General features: G+C 53.9%; 1 protein-coding gene across 1 annotated transcript in view; it reads right to left on the reverse strand.

The window, feature by feature from the left end:
- Positions 1-9,554, reverse strand: part of Oas3 (2'-5'-oligoadenylate synthetase 3) — a 39,476-nt gene extending 29,922 nt beyond the window's left edge. The window contains exons 1-6 of the mRNA XM_052755226.1: positions 9,381-9,554; positions 5,272-5,554; positions 4,461-4,636; positions 3,724-3,962; positions 2,347-2,500; positions 1,483-1,995 (exon numbers count right to left, since the gene is read on the reverse strand). Coding sequence (XP_052611186.1) covers positions 1,483-1,995; positions 2,347-2,500; positions 3,724-3,962; positions 4,461-4,636; positions 5,272-5,554; positions 9,381-9,554 — 1,539 coding nt within the window. The remainder of the gene's footprint in view (positions 1-1,482; positions 1,996-2,346; positions 2,501-3,723; positions 3,963-4,460; positions 4,637-5,271; positions 5,555-9,380) is intronic.
- Positions 9,555-12,226: the final 2,672 nt, after the last annotated feature.

Genomic DNA, 12,226 nt, shown 5'->3' on the forward strand with positions numbered 1-12,226 from the left:
CCCATCTGTTCCCTCTAAGCACATCCTGAACAGAAGGTGGATGTCCGTGTCACAGGGACCAATGAGGGTGCATGTACTCTGCTGGCCCCGGGACAGTCACTCAGCTTTTACCCACCCACTCACTCAGGAATTTAATTCACTATAGTTGGTAAACAGAAAGTCCCCGGCTTTGGGCTTTGCTTAGAACCTGCCAGGGCAGGAAGGGTACTAAAGTCTCAGACTGGAGACACTAACTCTTTGTATGTGCAAGAGTCAGGGTCTCCACCTATATAGCTCAGGCTGACCTTGAACTCAAGAGCCCCCTGCCTCTGTCCCTCAAGTGCTGGGATAATTGGTGTGTGCCACTGGCCTCAGTGAGATTGATTTTTAAAAATACCATGGTTAGGCACTGGACCGGTCTTAGCAGAGGGGAGGGGTGTGAGAGAGCCGAGCCCAGGGGAATAGTGTGGTTCAGAGAGAAGACCCAAAGATCAGCCCAGTGGTGAGTCCGGAGCTGGTGAAGGGGTCAGCGTGAGGCCAGAGTCAGAAGCATTCAGAACTGGCTCCACGACCCTTGGGGGAAACACAGAAGACTTTGAGCTCAAGAGGGAAGTGATATGGCTGTTTTAACAGTGATTTAAAAGTAACAACAACAACAGCAAAATCCTAGACAACTTCAGGGGTGTAGCTTAGCGGTAGAGCAGTTACCGAGGGTAGCGAGACCCAGGCATCAGCCAAAAGACAGACCAAATGAACAACGGAACTGTATCATGCAAAGTAGAACAACCCAGACATGTGGCAGTCCACACAAGCAATCCCAGTTCTAGGGATGCTGAGGCAGGAGGATTGCCTGGAGTTTGAGGCTAGACTGCAGGTCAGCCTGGGCTACGTGTGAGCCCCTAACTTAAAAAGTCCAAACATAACATAGTTTTGATTTACAGGACTTCCAGCTAAATTAGTGTAGAGACCCACAGAGGTTTCCTCGTGAGAACTTACTCAGGGTGGAGAATCTGGCCTTGCTTTACCCAGCAGGGCTGCATAAGGGGATGATTTGACCACGGGCATAGTTACCAGGTGTTTGGAAGGGTCTGCACTTGGCTGGGCAGTGTGTTTTGATCTAGCAAGGGGGAGGTCTTTTGCCCTGCGCCTTGGCATTGTTATAAAACGCCCTTTTGAAGAGGCAGAAGGGGCCTTGGGTTTTGATCCAGGTCCTCCTGAAGCTATCCTGTATTTCTGTCTTTCTCCTCTTTGCTATCTTTCTATCTAAAAGTTTCTTATCCCTCTCTCCTCCTCATAGGAAGCCTTTTAAAAGGCAGGAGCTGGTCTCCCACAAGTTAGGATGGCACTCCATTTAAGCTGAGGAGCGGCTGTCTGTCCACACCCAGCCAGCAAACCACACCTCCAAGGACATCCAGTTTCCCTGGCCACCGTGGGCTCTGTTGTCTCCCTGGTCACCGTGGTTCCCTGGGGGCATCCCAACAGCACCTCCACCTTAGGACTCACCTTGCTGACCCTGGAGGCTTTGTGCTCACACTTCTCTCGGAGGCAGCGCAGGATGGTGTCAATGGCTTGCCTCACCTGCTGCTGGAACTGGGGACTCGGCCTCAGATGGTCCTGGATGAAGGAGTCCAGCTCCTTGCTGGGGATCTGCGACAGATCTGGGCCCATCACTGACCCAGGGGTGGAGATGCTGGCTGCCCCTGAGCGGCCAAGAGGCGCGTTTGAGGATGGTGTGCTCTGGGTGATCCGAACGTGACTTGAGACATTCAGCACTGTCTCATGGACGGTCCTTGGTGCTGCTGCCTTTTTGAGGTTCTTGCTGACTTTACAGGCTCTTGGGGTCTGCATCGCAGTGACCTCGATGGCTGCCTCCAGGAGTCCTTGAGCTGCATGTGAAGGCTGCGGACTCCCTGCCCTTGGCTGCACAGCACTGTGGCCTTCGTTGGCTTTAAGGGCCTGGTTAGGCCTTTGTTGGATGGGGTGGTCCAAACCCAAGATGCCAGCACGTGGAAGGCCCTGGAAGGTGGTGACCCAGCCTCATCAGCCAGAGCAGAGGCTTCTCTCACCACCCAGCCTTTCTCTCAGCCCCTCCAACCATAACTGAGGTGACGGGGGCTTGAGGAGGGGAGTGAGTCATGGGAGATGTGAGCCTTGGTGTAGAGCAGGACAGGTGCCGGGATAGGGAGATAGCTGTGAGGACTGCTAGGTGGATGGACATACCCTGAGAGTGGAGGACACCACAGACAGTCCTGGGTGCTCTTCCCCAAAGCCTGAGCTGGGTGACACTCTCACCACACCAACTGTTGCAGCCCGCAGCCCCTGGCACATCAGCGCCAAGCCTGAGGTTCCTGGTGTTCTCTCACTCACCGGCCCCTCCCAAGGCTGCTCAGGCACTCCAGACGCCTGCAGGAAGCATTGCCCATTAAAGCAGGACTCAGCCTCCTTGGCCAGCACATCCCAGCGCCAGGCTGTCCCGTTGCCCACATCCCAAGTCGGGTCAGCTGGATCCAGGATCACAGGCCTGTCATTGCAGAGACAAGAAGGCTCCGGGCAGTGAGAGGAGTCAGAGTTAGGGCAGACCTGGCATTCATCCCAGCTTTGCCCTTTTCGGCATGGTGTCCAGGCAGATGACCCCCCCCCCCTTCCTCCAGCCCGAGTTGTCTCATTTGCATAAGGATGACATCACTTGCTCTGCTGGAGCCAGGTCCTGAGCTCCAGTGTGGTGGTTTGAATGAGAACAGCCCTCCCCCATAGGCTTATATATTTAAAATACTTGGTTCTCCTGTTGGTGGAGCTATTTGGGAAGGATTGGGAGGTGTGGCCTTGTTGGAGGAGGGATGTGTTACTAGGGTTTGGGTGGGCTTCGAGATCTCGAAAGACTCTCCCCTCCCCATTCCCAGTTAGCTTCCCCCCCACCCCCACCACCCCTCTTGGCTTCCTGCCTGTGGATCAGGATGTGAGTTCTCAGCTACTGCTCTGGCACCATACCTGCCTGCCTGCTGCCATGCTCCCTGACATGATGGTTTCACCCTTTGGAACCCCAATCAAATGCTTTGCTTTATAAGTTCATGGTGTTCTCTTCATAGCAACCGAAAATAACCGAGACATCCGGCCCCACAGCAGAGGTACATGGTCGTAAACAGGGTCCACCCCCAGGGCCTCTAATTCACACCCCGCGATTCACGATATGGGTTCTAGGTGTGTACATTCATTCGGTTCATATATACCAATGCACACTCAACTGTGTATAGTTGGCCCTGTTCACGACTCCTCCCCAAACAAGCCCCAAGTCCCCAAGAAACAGAATGCAATTTCATAGCATGACAATTCCACACAAAGGAATGCTTCACATCAACAAAGAGTGAGCCGCAACAGTGTGGCTGGATCACAGAGACTTAATGTGAAGGAGTGAGCCGCAGCCAGGCACGAGAGGGCACGCATGCTGCCAGATTCCACCCAATACGACTTAAGAGCGGGCAAGACTCTGATGATGAAAATCAGAGCAGGGATACCTCTGGGGTGCCGCCGCCGCCGCCTGGGAGGGCCTACTGGCATGCTGGGCATGTTCTGTGGCCTGTGGGGTTTCGTGGGTGTGAACTGTCATCAGTATATGTATGCTACCTATCAATTCAACAGGTATAGGACTCTGTTTCTAAATTCCCCCAAGTGGTTCATTAACCAGGACCAAATCATCCCCTGCTGCGCAGGACAGGAGAGCAGGCAGGGGGAAACCGAGGAAAATACCTGGGTCTCTCAAGCTGCCTTCGCAAGAACTCCCCAACCTCAGGGTCCTCGAAGTCGTAGTTTTCCGTCCAGAAAATGCAGAGGGACTTGTTCTGCTGGATCAAGGCCAGGACGGTCCGGAGCCCTTGGGCCAGGCTGAAATTGTCCTTCCGGCAGCCCTGCTCCCAGGCAAAGATGGTGAGCAGTTCCAGGGCATAACTAGGGGGGAGTGTGGCCCCCGTGGTCTCCTGTGTCTGCACCTGTGAGCGGCAAGGAGGGTTTGGGCCAGTGACGACGGGGACAGAGCTGGGGCTCACAGCACCCCACAGCCTGAGCCTGGGGCAGGGTGCTGCTTCCTCCACTTACCCCAGGACCCAGCTCCCCCCACCACCCATCTTTCTCATCTGCCTGTGGGGTTTCAGGTTGACATAAGGGGACAGGATGGAATGAGTATCAGGCCTCAGTGGAGAAATCAATACGCCCGGTGACATTCGAATTCAACTATTTCCAGTGACAAATGGCTCTTAAAGATAACAGGAAGACCATCCACAGACTGGGAGAACACATTTACATTACTATGGATAAGTAAGGATCATCCACCGTATATAAAGAGCACCATGAACCAACAAGAAGTCAGCTTATAAAAGAAAACCATAGACAACATAGCAGGAGCATCCTAGAAAGAGACTAAAATGGCCACTAAGAAAACAAACCAACCAGTCTTAGTCTGCAGGTGGGACCCAGCCAAGCGGCCTCACCTGGCGGTACCAGTGTTTGACCAGCAGGATTAAGTTCTTAAGCTTGATTGGGCGAATGTTGACAAAGTCCCTTCGGAGCTCTGTGAAGCAGGCTGCGTGCTCCCCTGCCCGGCAGCCGCTGCTGACGAGGGAGGCATACACCTCAGGTGTGGGCTTGACTCCAGAGCGGCGCTGTCCTGGGGGTAGCAAGGGGGGCGGGTTAGGAAGGACACTGGACACTGAGCTGTCAGTCTGGCCCTGGGAGGGCAGTTGACTTGGGGGGAGGGGGAATTGGAGACAGGGGCGTGGGGGGCTGAGAGGAAAAGTGGGGGTGTAAAGTGGCTAAACAGAGAGGGACTTCCGGCTAAGTCAGAGAGGCTGGGGGCCTGGCGGTTGTGGTCAGGAATTGGTCACAGTGAGGAACAGGCGACCAATGGTCTGCCCCTTGTCCTAACTCCCAGATGCAGATGGAGGCATATTTTGGAATAAGTCAAAGCACAACTAGAGCATGTATGATAATTCAACATTCTCAATAAAGGCACCAAGAGAGCATCTCCAGCAGCCCCACGTCCACTTTAAAAAAAAAAAAAAAAGCCTTTGCTTTCAGGGCTGAGGGAAGCCAGAGCTACCCGGTGAGGGCCAAGCATCAACCTCAGTACCCCAGACCAGCGGGACTAGGCGTACCTGGCTCCTGTAGTGTCTAAACTCGCTATATTTAGGCAGGAACTGAGGTCCAGAGAGGGTTAAGGGCCCTCCTAGGTCACACAGCAATGTCCTATCTTTCTCCTAATAATGGCGCCTCCAACTCTGGATCAGGTCAAGGACCCCTCACCCAGGACATCAAAGGCAGGCACCAGGCTAACATCCATCCAGTTTTCCTGGTCTGCTGACGTCAGCCGGAACTGCAAGACACCGGACGCCTTTGGCTCAGAAAACTGGAAGGTCAGGCCAGGCCCAGGGTGGCGTCCCCAGGACTCCAGCAATGCCCGCATGGTGTCCAGGGTCTCTGTGTGACCGGTCTTCTGGTCCCCATAGCTCCTGAAGCGGTGGAGGAAGACAACAAGTTCAGCGTCACATCCACCTTTGAGAACTGTGCCCCGGGCATAGGATCCTCCCTGTGAAGAAGAAATACAGCTGATGACCCCATACTCCAGTTCTATCCCAGACGGGGGATCCTGAAAGACTGGATGGGCCATGTGGGCTGAGGAGGGGCAGCCATGCCGCTCTCTGCATCCGACACCAGGCAGAACCCGGGTCCTGCTCATGGCAGCCAGGCCTGAGCTCTGGGAGAAGTGACTTTAATCTGTAAATTCGTGACTGACATTTGATGCTGGGCACCAGCCCCCACTCTTTTCTTTCCTATTTTGCTGTGGGATGTTCTGTATGGCAAATGTGTTGCTCTGATTGGTCAATAAATAAATCCCTGATTGGCCAGTGGCCAGGCAGGAAGTGTAGGCGGGACAAGGAGGAGAATAAAGCTGGGAAGTGGAAGGCTGAGTCAGAGAGACACTGCCAGCCGCCATGATGACAAGCCGCATGTGAAGATGCCGGTAAGCCACGAGCCATGTGGCAAGGTATAGATTTGTGGAAATGGATTAATTTAAGCTGTAAGAACAGTTAGCAAGAAGTCTGCCACGGCCATACAGTTTGTAAGCAATATAAGTCTCTGTGTTTACTTGGTCGGGTCTGAGCGGCTGTGGGACTGGCAGGTGAGAGAGATTTGTCTTGACTGTGGGCCAGGCAGGAAAACTCTAGCTACACTATTTCAAAATGATTTTTATTTATTTTCATTTCATGTGTATGAGTGTTTGGACTGCATGTATGTATGTGTGGTGCATGCATGCTTGGTGTCCACAGAGCCAAGAAGAGGGTGCTGGATCACTTAGAACTGAAATTACAGACAGTTGGGAGCCGCCATGTGGGTGGGGGGAATCGAACCCAGGTCCTCTGCAAACACAGCCAGAGCTCTGAACCTCTGAGCCTTCTCTCCAGCCTCCTTTTCCATTTTTACATGTGTGCTGGTTTGCACTGTGTGGGCCCACGTGTGCATGGGTGTGCATGGGTACGTGTGTGTGTGTGCGCGCGCGCGTGCCTGGGGAATGCACAAAGTGGATATCTGGAATCACCCCCCATCTCTCCTCCACCTTGCTCACTGAGGCAGGATCCCTGGATCAAACCCAGAGCGCGCCCATATGGCTAGTCTTGCTGGCCTGCTTGCTCTGAGGATCCTGGCTGCAACTTCAGAGCGAGGTTGGGATTATGTGGGTTCTGGGGATTTGAACCCCAGTCCTCGTGCTTGTGTGGCAAATGCTCTGACCGCCGAGCTGTCCCTCCAGGCTGCGTTCTTCGCCCTTTAAAAACTGAAATCGCGCCGGGCGGTGGTGGCGCACGCCTTTAATCCCAGCACTCGGGAGGCAGAGCCAGGCGGATCTCTGTGAGTTCGAGGCCAGCCTGGTCTACCAAGTGAGTTCCAGGAAAGGCGCAAAGCTACACAGAGAAACCCTGTCTCGAAAAACCAAAAAAAAAAAAAAAAAAAAAAAAAAAAAAAAAAAAAAAAAAAAAAAAAAAACTGAAATCGCCGAGCGAACCAAGTGTGGTCTGGGGAGGTTCACGCTCTCTGTGGCGGCGAATACAGGAGTATGCTGTGACAGAGGCCATGTCCCATCGGGTGTTTTGGTTTCAAAAGCTCCCAGCCTGAGGACTCAGGAAGGAGACCTCCATGCCCTGTGCCCTGCATCGGTCACCCCTTATCTGCTGCTCCCCACACATAGCCACCCCGGTGTGGCCACGTATGGTGGCAGATACGGGCACTTGAGACTGCACACAGGACGGTGAGAATCAGATTGAGGCACAGGTCCCAACCCAGTCTGAGGCCCTTCGTCACCACAGTGATGACGCCAGGCCCCTCACTGTTGACCCTCGGGTTGTGTGTGGAGGGGAAGGAGGAGAGGAAATGGCCACTGGTCAGCTTCCAGTACCTCACATGAGCATCTCACCCTCCCAAAGGATGCTGGGATGAAGGTACCGCTGTACCCTCACCTCACAGAGGAAAAATAAAAACAAAAAACAAGAAGGGGATACTTCCATCTCTCTTCCCTCAAGCCAAAACAGAAGAGAGTGAGGTCCCAGCTGCCACCTCAGGGATGCGGCAGGAGGATCTTTTTGCTCCCATACAGTATTGGGCTCAATTTCAGTTTTCAAACCCATGTCATGGAGAGTTTAAAGAGGTTCCTTCCACCTCCACCCCGTCCTCTCTATGTGATTGAAAAGGGAATTTTTAATTTCTAGCCTGGTGGTGGTGGCCTGTGGTGGCCCACACCCTTAACCCCAGTACTCAGGGGCCATGATAGGTCTGAAATAGTGGCAGCTGTGTCCCATAGGACAGGCACTTTGCACCACAGGCCTGCAGATGCTCCTGGGACTGCTGGTCACCTGAGATCAGGGTTCATTCTGACTTGGTTCCTGAGGTCTGTGGCCCCAAGCTCTGCGGCTTCCTTCTTGGCTTTCTGGCCCAGCTAGGAGCCCCAGAATCCCAAGAGCCCCTTCAGTGGGGAGAGAGGCCTCTGAACCTCAGTGTGGCTCTGGAACAGGAGCTGACCTTCCTTTCTCAGAGCTACCTACAATCATCGGAGGCCACAGGTTGGTGTCAGTCTGAAAGTCCTGTGGGAGTTCTCTAGAGAGTTGTGGATGCCAGGGCTTTTACAGCCTTCGACTCCTGCCCTGCCGGATCCCTCATAACCCTGTACTGTACAAAAACAATCCTCTGAGCCAAACAACCGCCTTCTTGGGGAGTTCCGCTGTGACTGTGTGCAACACACGACCACAGCTAGGCTTGTTGGCTGTTTATACCCATGACGGACGCTCACATGAGTTCCCAGCTGCTCCCTAGCACCTGCTGTATGTAATTCTGCCCTAACTTCCTGGGGAGGGACAGGGTATATAGGGTGTGTGTGTGTGTGTGTGTGTGTGTGTGTGTGTGTCTGTCTGTCTGTCTGTCTGTCTGTCTGTCTGTCTATGCAGCTTCCAGAACGCCTCACCCCTGCTGGGGTGAAGACTTTCCGGCGTGGCCTTTGAAGGTAAGTACCCCTTTTTAAAGTACCCCCTTCCCTAGACTCAGTAAGGAAGCCCAGGAGATTCATGGGTTCCCCAGAGTGAACTTCGGTTTCATTCTTCCGTTAGTCCTTAGGGCCTTAGGAGGAAGGACAGACGATGCTCACATCCCCCACTCTCCCAAAGGGTTTAGCCCACCCGAGAGGCAGAAGTGGGCTCTGCATCTCCAGGGCCTCAAGACTCTTTCCACATCTCCGGCTCAGATGTAGATAGCTTCAGGAACCGGCAGGTGACCTGAGACCTACTCAGGACAATCTCTAGACTCACCCCACCCCTCCGAGGAAGCCATGATGCCTCCACATCCCCAGGTTTACCCAGATTAAGGGAGCTCACAGTTTGTCTCCCCAGCTCTCTGAGCATGTAGAGGTTATAGAGGCAGCATGACCTGACACCCGAGTGACATAATATGGCTTGGAGAAGTAGCTTGACCACTTTCAGCCTCAGTTTCCCCATTCGTAAAGCTGGTCATAATCCCTATCTCAGGAACCATGAAGATTGAGGGAGTCGGTACAGGTTTAACCAGGTCGTATTCATTGCTCCTTAGCATTTTCTCCAAGACTGGGCCACAGTGGGTAGGAGCACGATCCCCCAGTCTCAGCTGTGAGACTCGGGCAGCATCAGGTCTACACTCTGCATAAGTGAGTGAATGAATGAGGCATCCTTTAAGAGAGCACAGGAGCAATCAGGCCACCCTATGCTCTTACCCTGGATGTATTACTTGGCCTCTCAATGCCTCAGTTTCCCCACAGAGTGGCTTGTTAAAACAACATCTGAAGAACACCCCTCAGAAGACCAAGCAGGTGACTGTCTCGGGGTGCCCCACCCGCTCACCTTGGCGATCCTTATCACCCTTGGTCTCTGGGACCCTGGGGCTCCCCGCTCCCGTAGGGCAATGTCCAGGGACCCCAGAGCGCCCCGCACAGCCGCTGTGAACTCGGGGGATGGGTGCAGGCTGTGGGCCACCAGCTTGTCCAGAGCTCTGGCTGGTGTGTGGTACAGGTCCATGTTGATCTGTGTCCTCAGGAGAGTTTCGTTTCTCCCCGGGCTTCTTGGGGCGTGCCCTGAACTGACAGGCAGGGCTGGCATTTCCTCCTCCCCCATTTCCTCGACTCCAGCAGCTCAGGGCGGTGTTCTTGAGATTACCGGGTCAAAGTCATGCTTCCCCTGCCGCTCTTGTGGTTTCTGACCCCCTGGGCAGCCCAGGAACCCTAGGGACCAGGCTATCTGGGACAAGCTGCCCACAGAGCACCTCAGAACCAGGCCCGAGGAAGCAGACCCCTCCCCTCCTCCACCCACGCCCCAGTTCTCATCTATTCTGTTTTGCTGTGGACCCTCAGTTTTTCCATCTGTAAGATGGGGTTATATTTGTGAACAACCATTAAACACCTGGTGGTGATCTAAATATAAGTATCAACTCAGTCCTCTGAAAAGTCTCACAAGGTGACAGCACTGTCATCTACTTTAGAGACAGGGTGGCCAAGGGACAGAGAGGTTGATTAAGTCACCCAGCATCACACAGCATGACCCTCAGAGTTAGAATTTGAACCCAGGACTTCCAGTCCCAGGCATCATGACTTGTGTGCTCCCTGTTCTGCGGAGGTACAAAGTCGCTCCATGAGAAGGTGATGGGTTGGTAAGTGTGAGGTCCATTCTTAACCTGGGCCGCACAAAGGCCTTGGCAAGAAATGGGAGCTGCTGTGGTTGGCGCCATGTCTGTGGGATGAGTCACTGTGATGCTGCAGATAGAGTCAAGGGCAGGTCAGGATTGATGAATGGAGGCCTAAGGCAAGGAAGTCGTGGTTCTGCTGTGTGTGTGTGTGTGTGTGTGTGTGTGTGTACACATGTGTGTGCACGAGTGTGCCAAGACTGTACAAGCGAGGGACAGATAGTCATCTTGGTCTGATACCGGGGTCCTGTCTATGTTGGAAACCTGATGTCTTCAAATGGTGATCATAGCTAGCACAGACACACACACACACACACACACACACACACACACACACACACAGACACACACACACACACACACACACACACACACACGAGAGAGACAGACAGAGACAGAGACAGAGAGAGACAGAGACAGAGAGACAGGCAGAGAGAAAGAGAGAGAGCTTACTTTAAACTAATCCAGTCTCACCAAGCTAGAATGGACACCCCTAGACCTGCAGGCTGTTCTGCGGACACAGTTTGGGCACTCCAGGACAGCCTATGGTTTTAGGAGACAGTCTGGTGGTGATGATGTCTGCTCCCCGCACCGCCCCCCCAGCCTGCCTTGGGCATCACACATCCTGATTCTGTTCTCGAAAGAGGCTGTGGACCTAGGGATTGATAGGAGCAAAAGGTGTCCTTGGTCTGCTGTGGTCACTTTAGATGGGGAAGGCACTAAGGGGGTTCAGAGCTGTGCACCAGGGTTAGGGGGTGAGAGATGTGGGGGAAGCAAATGCTGTGGGAGCGTCTGGGTCTGGGAGCCCCTGGGGATCTGTTCCATGCTTTAGAGTAGCTGGCTCAGGCTGCCACCCTGCCCTCTTACCTCCTATCACCCGCACTTCCTGTAGGATCTGGGTACAGGGTTACCAACCTGTACATGTCCAGAGAGGGACCTAGGAGCTGGGACGTCCCCAGCCTTTCTTCAGGAAGAGACACTGAGGTCTAACTCTCAGGACCTCAAGTGAAATGTCATGAAGAAGTGGGGCTGTGCTAAGTGAATGTCATCAGGATGACTCCTGGCCCGAGGCCGCTGGCTTCCTTGGGTGATGGAGACATTGGACAGAGCTGTGCACACAGGGCGCTGTGGTGTGAGGGAGGAGGCAGGGAGTGGACAGCAGGAGCCAGCAGAAGGCAGAGGCAGGAGCAGAGTCTCCCTTGGGACACTGGAAGGGACCAGCCCGCTGATGTCTTGACCTTGGGTCTTTAACCCAGAGCCACTCTGCTCTTGAATCCCCACTGTCACTCTGTCACATGAGCGTTTACACACTTTGTCCCTGCAGCCCTAGGGACTGACCCGCCCCCTTGCCATCTCCCTGGCTCCCTGTCTGTCCCCAACTACCCCACTCTGTTCCTTTGTGTGATTCTTCTGGATTTCATTCCACCTCTGGGTCTCTGCAGAGGCTGTTCCCAGGGCCTTGCATGCTGGTCCACTCCTGCATTTGGCTGGAGGTTCTGCATGCTTCAGTCCTCGGCTAAGACATCCCTTCTTCAGGGGGTCACTCAGGAGCACTTCCCAGGTCCCAGGCAGAGTCAGATGCCCTGCCCGCCCCCATTACCATGTGATTAGAAGTGAGCCAGCCCTGTTAGATAGCATATGTCTCCCAGCATGTAGACCTTGAGACGCCCCCCCCCCCCCACCCCCCGCTCACATTTGTCTCCTCAGTGCCGAGTATGTGGGTATCTGTCAGCATCTGTCTCTGTGTGTCTCTCTGTGTGTATCTGTCTCTGTGTGTGTGTTTCTGAATGTCTGTGTGTGTGTGTGTGTGTGTGTGTGTGTGTGTTCACTTGTTGAGGTCAGAGGTCAATCCTCTATCATTTTCTTTCTCGTTTTTTGAGTCCGTCTCTCTCACTGAACCTGCAGCCCAGTGGTTAGGTGGGACTAGGTGGCCTGCAGCCCCAAGGCTCCTCCTATCTCTGTCCTCCCCAGGGCTGGAACGCAGGCACCTTCAGCCACGCCCAGATTATAT

This window comes from Peromyscus californicus, unplaced genomic scaffold (assembly GCF_007827085.1).
Source record: "Peromyscus californicus insignis strain IS unplaced genomic scaffold, ASM782708v3 Scaffold_2__1_contigs__length_46816999, whole genome shotgun sequence".
In the NCBI taxonomy this organism is placed as follows: Eukaryota; Metazoa; Chordata; class Mammalia; order Rodentia; family Cricetidae; genus Peromyscus; species Peromyscus californicus.